Source organism: Pyrus communis, chromosome 6 (assembly GCF_041283825.1).
Source record: "Pyrus communis isolate YQ-2024b chromosome 6, ASM4128382v1, whole genome shotgun sequence".
Classification (NCBI taxonomy): Eukaryota; Viridiplantae; Streptophyta; class Magnoliopsida; order Rosales; family Rosaceae; genus Pyrus; species Pyrus communis.
Genome location: NC_142570.1, coordinates 5,114,665 through 5,132,967, shown reverse-complemented (window position 1 = coordinate 5,132,967; position 18,303 = coordinate 5,114,665). Strand labels below are relative to the sequence as shown.

The following is an 18,303-nucleotide window of genomic DNA, read 5'->3' as shown; positions in this document are numbered from 1 at the left end:
TATAGAAAACAAAAACGGTTTAACAGGATTAACAAAAAGGCTTCATTTTGTTTCCTAAAATTGCCCAACAAATCGCACCTTTCTCTCTCTCTTTCGATCTCTCTCTCTCTCTCTCTCTCTCTCTCTCTCTCTCCCCCCAGTCTGTCTGCACCATTCCCTTTCTATTATCTTTTCCTGTAAAACTTCCTCCTCCAAACCATCAGGTCGGGCGGATCCTGCCTTCCTCCATCATGGCTTCGGTAAAAATTTTCTCCATTTCTCCACTTTTTTTCATTATTTTCCCTCATTTTTCTGTACAAACATGTATAAATTTCGGGTTATAGATGGCGATATAATTTCCGTACGTTGACCAATTAAAATTCTGTTCTTTTCTTTTTTGTTACGTGAATTCTTGACAGTTTATTAGGACAGAAAATATCAAAGAAAGATTGAATTTTATTAGGTTGTGCAATGCTCTAGATTTTAGTTTTGTTAGGAATTCAAGGTTTTCAATTCTAATGACCTAGAGACAATAGTTTTCCCATCATTCCTAGCATGGAAACTTATCATGCATTTCTGGAAAGATACGTATGCATGGAGGATCTTCCTTCGAGCCCTTCTTTTCGTTTTTCCTTTTTGGTGCAAATTCATTGCCTCTCATAGGGATTCGACATAATAATAGAGTGTCGGCTGTTGACTACCTAACCCCCTCACCCTCCTCCTTTATTCGGGCTTGGGATCGGCAGTATAAGCTAAACTTACATAGACGGAGTTTGCAAATTCATTGCCCCTAATCAATCAAATTGTTACCCATCTTAATGTGAAATTCTTTTCTTGTTTTCATTACAATGGTTAGAGAGCACAATATAGTGTCATGCATGATTCTTTTGCTTAAGTTTATTAAAAAGTAAATTCTAAGTCCCGATGCAGTTGCTTAACGACACACATACATGTCGCTGTGTAAGAAACGCAGAAGATTGATGTGGAGGTAAGGTGAAGGTTAGATGAACAAGGACGCGAAAAATGGAGGCAGATGTGTGGAAATATATTTTGGTTTGATTTCATTAAGTTTTCGGTGTTACAGACTGAGTAGGATCAAGACGATTGATGACCTAGCCAGTTTAGTGTATCTGCAGATACTAATCGGAGCTTGTTTTTACAATATTTCAGCAGGATAAAGGTCGACCGTTGCCGAAATTCGGGGAATGGGATGTAAACAACCCAGCTTCAGCTGAAGGATTTACTGTTATATTCAACAAGGCCAGAGATGACAAGAAGACCAGTGCGGCTCAAGTGAAGATCGTCACCCCACGAAAAAATGACGGCAGCACACGAAGAAATGGTGCTGGATACAACACTGTCAATGAGCATTATCCTAAGTATCCTCCCCCAAAGGTAACAAACACTATAGAAGTTGCTCATGAAATTTGATGTTTGCGTTGTGTCCGTATATATGGGCTGTTTGGAGTGTCTTAAGAAGGCTAAAATCGCTTTTAGACAAGCAAAAACGCTTCTAATAACCTTTGGCAGGAAATGTTAAACTTACTTCATGAAGCGCGTGTTGGTAGATGAAAATTTTCACGAGCTTCTCTCAAAAAAGTTATGATAAGTATAAGTGTTTTCTAGATTAGCATTTTCAAATTGCGCTTCCATAAAAGAAGCACATGGCAGGTGCTTTCTGTAAATTTTTTCTTCCAAACATATGGTTAGAAAGCGCTTTTAGTGATCTAAAAGTGTTTTTAGTTATTTTAAAAGCACTTCTAAATAGGTCACAAATCTTCTCATAGCTTTGTTACTAATCTTCTAACTGAATATTTGCAGAATAAATGGTTTTGCTGTGGTTGAACGAATCAACAACTGCTCACGAGGGCGAGGTGATGATGCAAAAATATTAGGGTGGGACTGGGAGGAGTTACTACAAACGAATTAAAGAAATTTTTTTGTTGTGCCTGGGAAATATATGTGGAACAGCAAATCTCTCATATATATAAAAAAAGTTCTTTTTGTTCCTTTCTTTTTTTTTTTTCTTTTTCACTACTGCTTTTATTGATTTTGGCTTCTTTTGCACTTCTATGCCTATATATATATGTTGTGCGGTCCTCAGTTAAATAATTGGGCACAAGAACGTCACTTTATTTAGGTTTGCAGCAGTTGCTTCTTGCTTGTTACAGGACCTTGTATCAATCTGATCATCCCACTCCCCAAGTCCGAGAGCTCGCTTGGTGCCTAAGATTGGATTTGATTTGATAACACAGTAAATTCAAGCATGTTGAAGGACGGAAGAAACAATGAAGTTTTGTCCAAGTTAAAAGGTAGAAGATGAAGTGCAGAGTGAAGAAAACATATCATTTTCAACCCACCACAAAATGGTAGGATACCAACGTCTCTTATAACTTATCCCTTCTCATCCCGTCCCCAGATGGAGAATCATTCACAACTATCTCCATTTCTTACTTCACCATATCTTAAAATAGCAAATTATGAAATCTAATTCTACGCACCAAATGAGAAGGTTTGACAAATTCACTTCAGGAAGAGGCACATACACAAGTATTTTTTTTGTCAAACCTTGTAAATTCGTGGTGCGCTCTCGTTTGTTTTGCTCATTGTCATCGAGGATCATCAAATTTTTTTTGTCCCGTCGAATTATTCTTCGCGATGAGAGGATCAAATAATCTCTATGTAGACACTCGGTTCAAAAAACAAAATGTTTTGAGTTCATCCAGCAATTCTTCCCCATTGTTGGGGTTTATTTGGTTTGGAGGTCAATAGTTAACACAATCACTTCTGTAGGTAGGATTATCCAACAAGCAAATCAAAGATTATTGGGAAGTGACCATAACCACAAAGCAAAGTTGAGAGGATACTCCCCAAATTTAACCTGTATTTTCTAGTCAAATCACATCAAATACGAAATAATTTACATTTTCCGGCTTCAATTAAGTTCTTACATCCGAAAGACCGCTGGCAGCCGGGTGACAAGGTTTGATACATTTCCAAGTTAAAAATAACAAAACGATTCACTGCTCTAGCGGGCGTTTCATGCAAAACTTATAACCCAGGCTGTTGCGGAATTGTAGCATCAGTCCCAGCTCTACTTCCAGATGTTCAAAGGGCATGAGAAGGAAAAGAAAGAGGTCAAAACACGAAAACATCCGACTATTATCCCTAAAACAATGGTAATTCGTACATCAAAATCATGAGAGGTAAATAAACACAAGACTATAATACCGGAGTGATGAATTCTGTAGTTTCGGAATGAATCCCATGAGATTCATAAGCGGATTGTGGGTGAGATTCTTCTGCAGGTGTAGGATCAGGGTGATTAAACAAGCAGTTGTTTTCATACTTGCAAGTGCCATTTCGCATATAGTACCAACAATCTTTCTTCCCCTGTAGTACGTTAAAATAATTATTCAGCAAACATATGGACACTTGATAGTAAGCTCCAACAGACTAGGAAAATAGCAAAGACAAAATCTCAAATCTTAAGCACCATGAATAGATAGATATTCATTCCTCATATTTTTGCAGATCAAGCCGAGATTTTATACCGGACGAATTGGCAGGCCCAAAAAGTTAAGTTCCAGAGCTGGAGCTACAGAGGGTTCCCCTCTACGTCGTCCTGGGCAATGCTGCAACAAGCTCAAGTGTTATATTCATCATGGAACTGTTACTAGGCCGCCATGCACATTGCACAGATTGAATAGGAGGGTACAAAGGGAAAGAAATGCCATTCACAACTTAAAAATTAATTGTAATCCTGTATAAAAAGGAATATGTGATTGAATGTAACACCATACAATTGTCATGAAAACACATCAACTATAAGTTGATCACGTTCAAGACCCTCAACGTTCTATAGTTAGCTACAAGATAAAAGGTTTAAGATAACCATGTCGCCTATGAGTTGATCACGTTCAGTTGTGCATGCTAACCTACTAGCTTTCAGATAACCATATGAGAAGCCCCATTGTCACTCAAAACAGAAAGAGTTAAGATATTACGTGAAACCAAATACGCAAAGTAAAACAAACTTAATGATCTAAAACATGAAAACCAAGCAGTTGCAGTGAAAACAAGAACTTCGGATAGATAGTAACCTTGCTTTCAGGCCGGTCTTGCTTCTCTGCCAACTCTTCCTTCTGCTTTGCCTTGTTCTTAGACACCTTCTTCTTATATATATGATAAAGTTCAAAACACCAAGAAACACAATGTTCTTAGACACCTTCTTCTTATATATATGATAAAGTTCAAAACACCAAGAAACACAATGTGAGCACCAATAACACAAATATTTCCTGAATCATACAAGGCCAGATGCATTAATGTTTCAAACGCTAAATGCAGGCACAAAGTCTCCCTTTTTTTTTTTTTGTTAATCAAAAGTCCCAATTTTTCACGTACAAATTTCATCGCAAAGATGCATGTGAAAGAAAAACATCATCTCTAACAAATATGATATGTGCCTCCATTTCGAGTCAATTCTGCTAACAAAGATCATCGCGGCACAATAACCTAACCGATTAACACATTCTATACACGATGACGCATGCATACATGCATTTCTGAAACAATGAGAGCAGAGGCCGAGAAATCATGAAAAGTCTCAATCTTTCAATCATAAAAACACATATGCAAATACTAAAACAAAAAAGTTATGATACTACTTGCAACCAAATATGCAAAGTAAAACAAACGTAATGATGTAAAACATGAAAACCAAGCAGTTGCAGTCAAAACCAGAATTTCGGACAGATAATAACCTTGCTTTGGGTCTGGTCTTGCTTCTCTTCCAACTCTACCCTCTGTTTTGCTTTGTGCTTACACACCTTACAAAGTTCAAAACACCAAGAAACACAAAGTGAGCACCAACACCACAAATATTTCCTGCAATTACAAGGCCAGATGCATTAATGTGTCAAACACTAAATGCAGGTCAAAGTTTTTTACTCTATAATACATGCATACATGTATTTCTAGGCTGAAACAATGGGAGCCAAGCCCGCGAAAACATGAAAATACTCAATCTTTCAACCATAAACATACATATGTAAATGCTAAATGCGAAAGATGAGTGATATACCTGCTTGTTTTTCCTTCCCCGAGGGTGATTAAACTTGCAATTCGATCCAAACTTACAACTGCCAGTCTTCAGATACAACGAACAGTCTCCAGCTTTCGGCCTCAATGGGTACTGATTCCTTCTGCTACTCTCCACAACAACCTCGTTCTCCATGTCACCACCATTCTGATTCCCTCCTCCAATGCCGCTGCTTTTGCCCTCTCTCTCCATCTCATTTTCCTTTTCAGACTCTCTCTCCTTCTCTTCTTCCTCTTTTTTCTCCCATTCCTTCAAACTCAACTCCCAAATCTCGTCAACAATGGCAGGATTGAAGTTCCAATTCTCAAAGGCGGGGTCGAATTGCTGAAATTTATCGAAGATGGCATAGGTCCTATCGAGCTCAGTGGGGTCAAGGGCAAGGATTTCAGGATTGAGATCGGATGGCAAAGGAGACTGAATAAACAGCGGATGATCACTTTGATCATCGATGCAGTTACACACCTTATAAAGTCGAAAATAGCAAGCATGAAAACCAAGCAGTTGCAATAGAAAGTTAAAAACCAGAACTTTGGATAGATAATAACCTTGCTTTCGGTCTGGTCTTGCTTCTCTGCCAAATCTTCCCTCTGCTTTGCCTTGTCCTTAGACACCTTCTTCTAATAAGTATGATAAAAGTTCAAAACACCAAGAAACATAAAGTGAGCACCAACAACACAAATATTTCCTGCAATCATACACGGCCAAATGCATTAAGGTCTCAAACGCTAAATGCAGGTCCAACGTTCCCATTTTTTTTGTTAATACGAAGTCCCGATTTTTCATGTACAAATTTCATCGCAAATATGCATGTGAAAGAATACATCATCTCTAACAAATATGATATCTGCAGCCATTTCGAGTCAATTCCGCTGACAAAGATCATCATCGCAGCATAATAAACTAACCGATTAACACATTCTTTACACTATAACACATGCATACATGTCTTTCTAAGCTGAAACAATAAGAGCTGAGCCCGGGAAAACACGAAAATCCTCAATCTTTCAACCATAAACATGCACATGCATATGCTAAATGCGAAAGACAAGTGATATACCTGCTTGTTTTTCCTTCTCCGAGGGTGATTAAACTTGCAATTCGATCCAAACTTACAATTGCCAGTCTTCAGATACCACCAACAGTCTCCAGGTTCCGGCCTCAATGGGTACTGATTCCTTGTGCTACTCTCCTCAACACCCTCCTTCTCCACCTCACCACCATTCTGATTCTCTCCTCCAATGCCGCTGCTTTCATTCTCTCTCTCCTTCTCGTTTTCCATTTCAGTCTCTCTCCTCTTCTCTTCTTCTTTTTTATTCTTTTCCTTCAAACTCAACCCCAAAATCTCGGCGGGGTCGAATTGCTGAATTTTATCGAGGATGGCGTAGATCCTTTCGAGCTCGGCGGGGTCAAGTGTCCGAATCCAATCAAGGATTTCAGGATTGAGATCTGATGGCAGAGGAGACGGAATAGACGGTGGACGACCACTTCGATCATCACTTCGATCATCGATGCGGTTGTTGTTAATGGGATTTAGGGGAACGGCGAAGCTTTCATAGAGTTCCGATAGCCGTCCCGATCGAAAGTGCCTATTAATTACGGGTCACATTGAAAGTGACACCTGAAGCAGGAAACTCGCTGCCGGAAACATTGGTAGTTTTTGTGCTGGTGGCGGCGGTGGCTGAAACGGGGTTGCTGGGTTTGCAGTAAACTTGCAACCAGCAGCTACACTATCGTTTATGGATGAAATTGAGTTTAAGTTGGTTGATTAATTCAAAGTCGTCTGCTTTTTCTAGCGGAGGCATATTTGGATTGCATTTCAATTCCAAAGCTGCTTTAGTAAAAGTAGACACGGAAATAGATGGACTGGGTACAGTGCCTCTTACTTCGATGCAACGGAAGCATAATGTTTAAAAATATCAGAAAAGGATGTATCTTTACGTAAAGATCCTACTCAGCTGTGTGTTGCGCATCAGAAATTATTTAACTTTTATTACTTTAAATTAAAAACAAATAATATCTGACGAAAAGTGATTGCATAATACATAATGAATAGGATATGGGGATCCGATCCTCACATAATGGATTTGAAGAGGATCATTTTCCCAAAATCTCAACTGAATACACTGCTTACTCTCCCATTTTGATTATCCTAGGTTTTTTGTTTTTATTTTGAGTCAAAAGTTGACTTATATGATATTGGTTGACTTATTTTACCTGGGTTCACCATCCCTTCTCTTCACTTGGGTCAAAGATTGACTTATATGACCTGAATTCACCATCACCGTCACCTTCATAGGTCCCCCTCCAGTGCCGTGACCTACAAGCATGTTAATTTGTAATATGGGTATGCATTCTTCATTGGTGTTTTACATGCAAGTTTGATCAATGTTACATGCAAGATACACAATGCATGCAACCCCGCAACAAGTTCGATACACAACAGAAGATGCCAGCAGAACTTATGGAGCGAGATCCACAACCAAGCCATTTGAAGATGCTCGGAAAATAGGCAACCACGACGAAATTGAAAACCTGTATCTTCCGGGAAAATGACATAGATAAGAAATAATTTACACGTTCCATTTCCCTTGAGTTCTCACAACTAAAAAGTTTGTCATTCGGGTGGAAAAAGAGATTACACATGTCCAGATGACCTCGGTGATGCGAATCCTGTGCTCTAGGCAAGCATTTCATGCATAGCTCATTGCACGGGCTGCGGCGGACTTGTACCATCAGTTCCTTCCAGTTCTACTTCCAGATGTTCGTACCCCATTTGCAGTTTCCGAGTCACAGTAAGGAATCTAACAATGACGGATGGTCAAATCTGCACGTTGCCCCAGAACAGCTAACGCCAGAGCGACCACTGTGTGCAAACGTTCTGACCCTGGATTGGAAACAAATTTAGGATCAAAACTTACGTAATTGATGACAAGAGGGACGTGATTTGTTAGTTGTCAAACAGTGAACAAGAGGGACGTGACTTGTTAGTTGTCATTGGCCCAAAAGAAAAGAACTTCGAGTTCTAAAACTAAAGTAGTTTCCATGGTACTTGTATCACAAAGTGAAAATACTTCTGAGATCATAATCCATAGTTACGAATTCTCTATAAAAAGAACATTTTGAAAAAGAGTGAACTTACTGGTCTTAAAGGGAGATCCTCGTAGATGCAAACCGGTTGCCAAGGTCGTTCTGGTAATTCTTCAACTTGCTTCAGCTGTGCATATTGTCCGTCGAAGTTGATTTCAGTCACTGCGTTGTTCATAACATATGGTGGAGGTACAGGATACTATTAGGGAACCCAGTTAAAAGGTTTAGATGTACCGAAGTGAAAACGTAAGCATATTACTACAACTGATGCCGACAACAGTTTGCTCAAAATATTGGAAATTTCAAGTCCTTAATGGAGGACCATATTACTAGTTTTATGAGCCAAAACATGAATAAAAAAGGGCATGAGAAGGAAAAGAAAGAGGTCAAAACACGAAAAATTCAGACTCTTATCCCTTAAAAGATGGTAATTCGTCATGAGAGGTAAATAATCCCAAGACTATAATACCGGAGTGATGACTTAAAAGTACCTGATAATCATTCCATTCTCTAGTTTCGGAATGAATCCCATGAGATTCATAAGCGGATTGTGGGCAATGCTGCAACAAGCTCCAGAGCTAGAGCTACAGAGGGTTCCCCTCTACGTCGTCCTGGGCAATGCTGCAACAAGCTCGATCGTTATATTAACATCTTGAAACTGTTAATAGGCCACCATGCACATTGCAGAGACTTGAATAGGAGGGTACAAAGGGAAAGAAATGTCATTCACAATTCAAAATTCAATGTAACAGCATACTACTGTCATGAAAACACATCGGCTATAAGTTGATCACGTTCAAGACCCTCATCATTCTATAGTCAGCTGCAGGATAAAAGGCTTAAGATAACCACATCGACTATAAGTTGATCACGTTCAGTTGTGCATGCTAACCTACTAGCTTTCAGATAACCATACGAGAAGTCCCATCGTCACTCAAAGCAGAGAGAGTTAAGATATTAAGCGAAACCAACTATGCCAAGTAAAAGAAAACTTAAGGATGTAAAACATGAAAACCAAGCAATTGCAGTAAAAACCAGAACTTCGAATAGATAATAACCTTGCTTACCTTGTATCAATCTGATCATCCCACTCCCCAAGTCTGAGAGCTCGCTTGGTGCCTATGATTGGATTTGATTTGATAACACAGTAAATTCAAGCATGTTGAAGGACGGAAGAAACAAAGTTGTTTTGTCCAAGTTAAAAGGTAGAAGATGAAGTGCAGAGTGAAGAAAACATATCATATTCAACCCCCCACAAAATGGTAGGATACCAACATCTCTTATAACTTATCCCTTCTAATCCCGTCCCCATATGAAGAATCATTCACAATGACCTTCATTTCTTACTTCACCATATCTTAAAATAGCAAATTATCAAATCTAATTCTACCCACCAAATGAGAGGTTTGACAAATTCACTTCAAGAGGAGGCACATACACAAGTTTTTTTTTTTTTGTCAAACCTCGTAAATTCTTGGTGCACTCTCATTTGTTTTGCTCATTGTCATCGAGGATCATCAAATTTTTTTGTCCCGTCGAATTATTCGTCGCGATGAGAGGATCAAATAATCTCTATGTAGACACTAACTTGGTTCAAAAAACAAAATGTTCGAGTTCATCCAGCAATTCTTCCCCATTGTTGGGGTTTGTTTGGTTTGGAGGTCAATAGTTAACACAATCACTTCTGTAGGTAGGATTATCCAACAAACAAATCAAAGATAATTGGGAAGTGACCATAACCACAAAGCAAAGTTGAGAGGATACTCCCCAAATTTAACCTGTATTTTCTAGTAAAATCACTTCAAATACGAAATGATTTACATTTTCCGGCTTCAATTAACTTCTTACATCCGAAAGACCGCTGGCAGCTGGGTGACAAGGTTTGATACATTTCCAAGTCAAAAATAAGAAAACGATTAACTCCTCTAGCCGACGTTTCATGCAAAACTTATAACTCTGGCTGTTGCGGAATTGTAGCATCAGTCCCAGCTCTACTTCCAGATGTTCAAAGGGCATGAAAAGGAAAAGAACGAAGTCAAAACACGAAAACAAATGGTAATTCGTACATCAAAATCATGAGAGGTAAATAAACAGTAAACCCAAGACTATAATACCGGAGTGATGACATCATTCCATTCTGTAGTTTCGGAATGAATCCCATGAGATTCATAAGCGGATTGTGGGCGAGATTCTTTTGCAGGTGTAGGATCAGGGTGATTAAACAAGCAGCTGTTTCCATACTTGCAAGTGACAGTTTGCATATAGTGCCGACAATCTTTCTTCCCCTGTAATACGTTAAAATAATTATTCAGCAAACATATGGACACTTGATAGTAGCTCCAACAGACTAAGGGTTGGTTTGGTATTTATGTGCTTTGAAAAAAAGCTGCTTCTGCTGTGTTTTGAGAATAAGCAGCTGTGAAATAAAGTAGCAGAGTGTTTGGTAAACTTTTTTGTAAAAGTGCTTTTGAAAAAAAAAAAGCAGTATTATAGTGTTTGATAAACTTTTATGTAAAACAGATGTGAAAAAAAACCGGTTTTTCAAAGCTGGATTTTGCAGCTTCTTGTTTTTGGCTTTTTTTCACCCAAAACTGTGAAAAAAAGCCACAAAAACAGCTCCCAGCTTTTTTTGATACCAGCTTTTTTCAGAATCATCTCAGTACCAAACCAGACCTAAGAAAATAGCAAAGACAAAATCTTAGATATTCATTCCTCATATTTTTGCAGATCAAAAGAGTTTATACCGGACGAATTGGCAGGCCCACAAAGTTAAGTTCCAGAGCTGGAGCTACGGAGGGTTCCCCTTTACGTCGTCCTGGGCAATACTGCAACAAGCTCAAGTGTTATATTAAGATCATGAAACTGTTACTAGGCCGCCGTGCACATTGCACAGATTTGAATAGGAGGGTACAAAGGGAAAGAAATGTCATTCACAATTTAAAAATTAATCGTAATCCCGTATAAAAAGGAATGTGTGATTGTAATGTAACACCATACAATTGTCATGATAACACATCGACTATAAGTTGATCACATTCAAGACCCTCATCGTTCTATAGTTAGCTACAAGATAAAAGGTTTAACATACGTCGCCTATGAGTTGATCATGTTCAGTTGTGCACGCTAACACGCTAACCTACTAGCTTTCAGATAAACCATATGAGAAGCCCCATCGTCACTCAAAACAAAAAGAGTTAAGATATTACGTGAAACCAAGTATGCAGAGTAAAACAAAACTTGAGGATGTAAAGCATGAAAACCAAGCAATTGAAGTAAAAACCAGAACTTCGGATAAACAAAAATCTAGCTTCCGGTCTGGTCTTGCTTCTCTGTCAACTCTTCACTCTGCTTTGCCTTGTAAGTAGACACCTTCTAAACAATATGATAAAGTTGAAAACGTCAAGAAACACAAAGCGAGCACCAACAGCACAAATATTTCATCCAGTCATACAAGGCCAGATGCATTAATGTTTCAAACACTAAATGCAGGTCCAAAGTCGCGATTTTTCAGTTAATCCGAAGTACCAATTTTCACGTACAAATGTCACCACAAAGATGCATTCGAAAGAAAAACATCATCTCTAACAAATATGACAAGTGCTTCATTTCGAGTCAATTCCACTGACAAAGATCATCATCATGCCATAATAAACTAACCGATTAACACATTCTTTACACTATAACACATGCATACATGCATTTTTCAGCAAAAGCATGAAAAGAAGAGTGCTAAACACGAAAGGTCTCAATCTTTCAACCATAAACATACATATGCAAATGCTAAATACATAAGTTAAGATACTACTTGAAACCAAATATGGAAAGTAAAACAAACTTAATGATGTAAGCATGAAAACCAAGCAATTGCAGTAAAAAGTTCAAAACCAGAACTTCGGATAGATAATAACCTTGTTTTTGGTCTGGCGTTGCTTCTCTGCCAACTCTCTCCTCTGCTTTGCCTTGTCCATAGACACCTTCTAAACAATATGATAAAGTTGAAAACACCAAGAAACACAAAGTGAGCACCGACAACACAAATATTTCATCCAGTCATACAAGGCCAGATGCATTAATGTTTCAAACACTAAATGCAGGTCCAAAGTTGCCATTTTTCACGTACAAATTTCACCATAAAGATACATGTGAAAGAAAACGTCATCTCTAACAAATATGATAAGTGCCTCCATTTCGATTTTTCGAGTCAATTGCACTGACAAAGATCATCATCACGGCATAATAAACAAACCAGTCAACACATTCTTTACACTATAACACATGCATACATGCATTTCTCAGCTAAAGCCTGAAAAATTGAGAGCTGAGGCCGGGAAAACACAAAAAGTCTCAATCTTTCAACCATAAACATAGATATGCAAATGCTAAATACAAAAAGTTAAGATACCACTTGAAACAAAATATGCGAAGTAAAACGATCTGAATGATGTAAAACACGAAAACCAAACAGTTGCAGTTAAAAGTTCAAAACCAGAACTTCGGATAGATAATGACCTTGCTTTTGGTCTGGTCTTGCTTCTCTGCCAACTCTTCCCTCTGCTTTGCCTTGTCCTTAGACACCTTCGTCTAACAAATATGATAAAGTTCAAAATACCAAGCAACACAAAATGAGCACCAAAAACACAAATATTTCATGCAATCATAGAAGGCCATAAGCATTAATGTCTCAAACGCTAAATGCAGGCCCAAGGTTCCCATCTTTTTTGTTAATCCAAAGTCCAAAGTTTTCATGTACAAATTTCACCAAGCATGTGAAAGGAAAAAAATCATCTCTAACAAATATGATATGTGCCTCCATTCCGAGCCAATTCCGCTGACAAAAATCATCATCGCGGCATAACAAACTAACGATTAACAAATTCTTTAATTACACTATAGCACATGCATACATGCATTTCTCAGTTGAAACAATGAGAGCTGAAGTCGGGAAAACAAGAAAAGTCTCAATCTTTCAACAATAAACATACATATGAAAATGCTAAATACAAGAAGTTAAGATACTACTTGAAATCATATATGCAAAGTAAAACAAACTTAATGATGTAAAACATTTAAAGCAGTTGCATTGAAAACCAGAACTATGGATAGATAAAAACCTTGCTTTCGGTCTGGTCTTGCTTCACTGCCAACTCTTCCCTCTGCTTTGCCTTGTCCTTAGACACCTTCTTCTAATAAATTTAATAAAGTTCAAAACACCAAGAAACACAAAGTGAGCATCAACAACACAACTATAGTATTAATAGCGTGAGGCGTGGGCGAGGCGTCCGAGGGATAGCCCAGCCTAGGTGTAAGGCGTGAGGCGAAGCCTCATGAGACCTAAATTTTTTAATATATACACTGAGCATACACATATTTATATTAAAAAAGAAGAAGATTATTAATCAATAATCACCCTGAGCACACACATATATTATAAATACATATATATACATATATTATATATATAAAATAGAGGATGAAAAGCATAATGAGCACACATATAACAACGCACGTAGACGGCACACACATCCTTTATATAAAAGATAAAAATCAGAAAACAAGGCAGAGAGATGATAGTGCAAGGAAGAGGTATGAGGTAGTTAAAACCCTACCCAAAATTTGGGTTTGGGAGTATTTAAAAAAACAAAACAAAATCCCCTGAGGTGCGCCTAGCGGCTCCGGCGACACCTTCCAGCGCCTTCCGCCCACTCCCTCAAAACAGAGGCGTCAACCCTCAAGCCCAGCCTCACAGGGCGCCTAGGCGCGCCCTGAGGCGAGCCTTTAAAACATTATTTCCTGCAATCATACAAGGCCGGATGCATTAATGTTTCAAACACTAAATGCAGGCTCAAAGTCTCAATTTTTTTGTTAATAAAAAATCCCAATTTTTTCTCGTACAAACTTCACCACGAAGATGCATGTTAAAGAGAAATATCATCTCCAAAAAATATGAAATGCGCCTCCATTTTGAGTCAATGCCGCTGGAAAAATCATCATCGCGGCATAATAAACGAACCGATTAACACATTCTTTACGCTATAACAGATGCATACATGCATTTCTTAGCTGAACCAATCAGAGCTGAGGCCGGGTAAACACGAATAGTCTCAATCTTTCAACCATAAACATACATATGCAAATGCTAAATACAAAATGTTAAGATAGTACATGAAACCAAATATGCAAAGTAAAACAATCTTAATGATGTAAAGCAGGAAAACCAAGTAGTTGCAGCAAAAAGTTAAAAACCAGAACTTCGGATTGATATTAACCTTGCTTTCGGTCTGGACTTGCTTCTCTACCAACTCTTCCCGCTGCTTTGCCTTGTCCTTAGACACCTTCTTCTAATAAATATGATAAAGTTGAAAACACCAAGAAACACAAAGTGAGCACAAAAAAAAAAACAAATATTTCCTGCAATCATACAAGGCCATATGCATTAACGTCTCAAACGCTAAATGTATGTCCAAAGTCTCCATTTTTTTTGTTAATTCAAAGTCCCGATTTTTAACATACAAATTTCAGAACAAATATGAACGTGAAAGAAAACATCAGCTCCAACAAATATGATATTTGCCTACATTTCAAGTCAATTCTACTAACAAAGATCATCATCGCAGCGAAATAAACTGACTATAACACATGCATACATGCATTTCTCAGCTGAAACAATGAAAGCTGAGGCCTGGAAAACACGGAAAGTCTCAATCTTTCAACCATAAACATGCATATGCAAAAGTTAATTACAAAAAGTTAAGATACTACTTGAAACCGAATATGCAAAGTAAAAACCAACATAATGATGTAAAACATGAAAATCAAGCAATTGTTGTAAAATCAATAGATAATAACCTTGTTTTCGGTCTGGTCTTGCTTTTCTGCCAACCCTTCCCTCAGCTTTGCCTTGTCCTTAGAAACCTCCAACACAAGGTGATCACCAACAAATATTTCCTGCTATCATACAAGGCCAAATGCATTAATGTTTCAAACACTAAATGCAGGCCCAAAGTCCCAATTTTTTTTGTTAATCCAAAGTCCCGATGTTTCACGTACAAATTTCACCACAAAGATGCATGTGAAAGAAAAACTTCATCTCTAACAATTATGATAAATGCCTCTATTTTGAGTCAACGGCAGCATAATAAACTAACCGATTAACACATACTTTACACTATAACATATGCATGCATGCATTTCTCAGCTGAAACAATGAGAGCTGAGGCCGGGAAAGCACGGAAAGTCTCAATCTTCCAACCATAAACATACATATGCAAATGCTAAATACAAAAAGTTAAGATCCTACTTGAAACCAAATATGCAAAGTAAAAACAAACATAATGACGTAAAACATGAAAACCAAGCAATTTGTTGTAAAATCATAACCTCGGATAGATAATAACCTTGCTTTCGGTCTGGTCTTGCTTTTCTGCCAACTTTTCCCTCGGCTTTGCCTTGTCCTTAGGCATCTTCAACAAAAAGTGATCACCAACAAATATTTCCTGCTATCATACAAGGCCAGATGCATTAATGTTACAAACACTAAATGCAGGCCCAAAGTCCCAATTTTTTTTGTTAATCCAAAGTCCTGATGTTTCACGGACAAATTTCACCATAAAGAATCCTGTGAAAGAAAAACTTCATCTCTAACAATTCTGATAAATGCCTCCATTTCCAGTCAACGGCAGCATAATAAACTAACCAATTAACACATACTTTACACTATAACATATGCATGCATGCATTTCTCAGCTGAAACAATGAGAGCTGGGGCCTAGAACACATGAAATGTCTCTCTTTCAACCATAAACACACATGCAAATGCTATATACAAAAAGTTAAGATACTACTTGAAACCAAATATGCAAAGCAAAACAAACTTATTGACGTAAAATATGAAAACCAAGCACTTGCTGTGAAAACCAGAACTTCGGAATTTGGATAGATAATAACCTTGCTTTCAGTCTGGTCTTGCTTCTCTGCCAACTCTTCCCCCTGCATTGCCTTGTCCTTGGACAGCTTCATCTAATAAATATGATATAGTTCAAAACACCAAGAAACACAAAGTGAGCACCAACAACACAAATACTTAATGCAATCATACAAGGCCAGATGCATTAATGTCTCAAACACTAAATGCAGGCCCAAAGTCCCGATTTTTCACGTACAAATTTCACTGCAAAGAAGCATGTGAAAGAAAATCTTCATCTTTAACAAATATGATGTGTCTCCATTTCGAGTCAATCCCGCTGACAAACATCATCGTCACGGCATAATAAACTAACCGATTAACACATTCTTTATGCTATAACACATGCATACATGCATTTCTCAGCTCAAACAATGAGAGGTGAGGCCGGAAAACACGAAAAGCCTCAATCTTTCAACCCTAAACATACATATGCAATTGCTAAATGCGAAAGATGAGTGATATACCAGCTTGTTATTCCTTCTCCAAGAGTGATTCCTTGTGCTACTCTCCTCAACAACCTCCTTCACCACCTCACCACCGTTCTCATTCCCTCCTCCTCCGCTGCCGCTTTCGCTCTGTCTCTCCTTCTCAGTTTCCTCTTGAGTCTCTCTCTCCTTGCCTTCTTTTTCCTCCTTTTCCTTCAAACTCAATTCCTGAATCTTCCGAATCTCATCGAGGAAGGCAGGGTCGAGATTCCTCATCCATTCGATCACGGCGGGGTTGAGTGTCCGAATCAATTCAAGGCTTTTAGGATCGAGATAGGACGGCGCAGGAGACGGAATAGACGGTGGATGACCACTTTGATCATCGATGCGGTTGTTGTCCATGGGATTTAGGGAAACGGCGACGCCTTCAGGGAGTTCCGATTGCCGTCCGGTTCGAAAGTACCTATAAAGTTCGACCAGCCGTTGGCAACATTGATAGTTTTTGTGCTGGCAGGGACGGCGGGGTCGGCGGCTGAAACTGGGATGCTGGGTTTGCTGTGAACTTGCAACTAGCAGCTACATTATCATTACAGATTAAATTGAGTATTAGTTGGTTGATTAATTGTAGAAACTGGGTTTTGACTGGTTAAATCAAAGTCGTCGGCTTTATCTAGCAGAGGCATGTTTGGATTGCTTTTCGATTCCAAAGCTACTTTGGAAAAGCGGACACTCGTGTACTTTTAGACCCACTAGCTACAGTGCCTCTACCTAAACACCTCTTGCTTCGATACGAAGGAATCATAAACCGATAAAGCTTTGCGCCACTTTACAACTTTCAAAATGTTTCAAAATCTCAATTAAATCATAAACTGATAAAGCTTTGAGCTATTTTATAACTCTTAAAATGCTTCAAAATCTCAAAGAAAGATTACATAATTTTATTTTTATAAGAAAAAGCCTAATTACTCTAATCAAATACTAATAAACTTACTAACTATATTACTGACTTATACAATCATTTTAACTAATCATCTAACTAATGGTGTGGAGCTCTTAATAAGAACTAATAGCAAAAATGTTCTAATCATACAGTCTAAGCCACTCGAAATAAAAGAGGTATACCTGGTTGGTTTTCATTCTAACAGGGTGATTAAACTTGCAATCATCGAGTTTGTTCTTAACAAAATCATTAGATGTAACCACTTGATCAAACTTTAAGTATCATTGTTTGGAAGCTTACTTGAGACCATAGATTGATTTCTTTAATTTACAGACCATATTCTCCTTCCCTCTTTCAATAAATCCAGGGGGTTGTACTATGTAAATGTCTTCTTGAAGATCACCATTGAGGAATGCTGTTTTTACGTCCATCTGATGTAACTCAAGATCAAAGTGGGCAGTGATTGCCATAATAATTCGCATTGAATCTTTGGAAGACACTAGTGAAAATGTATCATTATAGTCAATACCTTCTCTTTGAGCAAACCCTTTAGCAACCAACAGAGCTTTATACCTCTCAATTTGTTCATGTGCATCCCTCCTAGTCTTGTACACCCATTTACACCCTATAGACTAGTCATTGGCTCCACTAACACCCAAACCTGATTCTTGTACATTGAGTCCAGCTCCTCCTTCATTGCATTGTTCCGCAAACTTGACTGTGAACTCTTTATGGCCTATGAATAAGTTATTAGATCATCAATGTCTCCAATGTTATAGTCAGTTTCTTGAAGATAACAAAAAAA

The 18,303-nt window shown here is 38.1% G+C and overlaps 2 protein-coding genes and 1 long non-coding RNA gene across 52 annotated transcripts in view; 1 reads left to right on the top strand and 2 right to left on the bottom strand.

The window, feature by feature from the left end:
* The first annotated feature begins 79 nt into the window (after positions 1-79).
* Positions 80-1,988, top strand: LOC137709793 (protein NOI4). Its single transcript, XM_068448777.2, has 3 exons — positions 80-239; positions 1,150-1,374; positions 1,801-1,988. Exons 1-3 carry the CDS (start codon positions 231-233, stop codon positions 1,822-1,824), a joined length of 258 nt encoding a protein of 85 aa, XP_068304878.1. The 5' UTR covers positions 80-230; the 3' UTR covers positions 1,825-1,988.
* A 790-nt stretch (positions 1,989-2,778) lies between these two features.
* LOC137710392 (uncharacterized) overlaps positions 2,779-18,303 on the bottom strand; it is a 29,415-nt gene continuing 13,890 nt past the window's right edge. For 23 of the 50 annotated variants that reach the window (XM_088695512.1, XM_088695520.1, XM_088695525.1 and 20 more), the window contains 10 exons: positions 14,437-14,505; positions 13,282-13,353; positions 12,680-12,751; positions 5,629-5,700; positions 5,066-5,545; positions 4,746-4,811; positions 4,083-4,154; positions 3,534-3,614; positions 3,211-3,372; positions 2,779-3,073 (listed from right to left, as the gene is read on the bottom strand). In XM_088695512.1, the coding sequence (XP_088551638.1) occupies positions 3,062-3,073; positions 3,211-3,372; positions 3,534-3,614; positions 4,083-4,154; positions 4,746-4,811; positions 5,066-5,545; positions 5,629-5,700; positions 12,680-12,751; positions 13,282-13,353; positions 14,437-14,505 (1,158 nt within the window). In that variant the 3' untranslated portion in view covers positions 2,779-3,061. Of the gene's footprint in view, positions 3,077-3,210; positions 3,373-3,475; positions 3,615-4,082; positions 4,155-4,745; positions 4,870-5,065; positions 5,546-5,628; positions 5,701-12,679; positions 12,752-13,281; positions 13,354-14,436; positions 14,509-15,016; positions 15,119-15,564; positions 15,664-16,114; positions 16,187-18,303 lie in introns of all 50 variants that reach the window. The other 27 variants (XM_088695557.1, XM_088695558.1, XM_088695553.1 and 24 more) reach the window with 17 other exon arrangements.
* LOC148696153 (uncharacterized) lies at positions 7,044-8,645 on the bottom strand. The gene is made up of 2 exons (XR_015963453.1): positions 8,223-8,645; positions 7,044-7,967 (listed from the first exon to the last, which is right to left on the bottom strand). It is a non-coding gene; the product is annotated as an uncharacterized LOC148696153 (long non-coding RNA).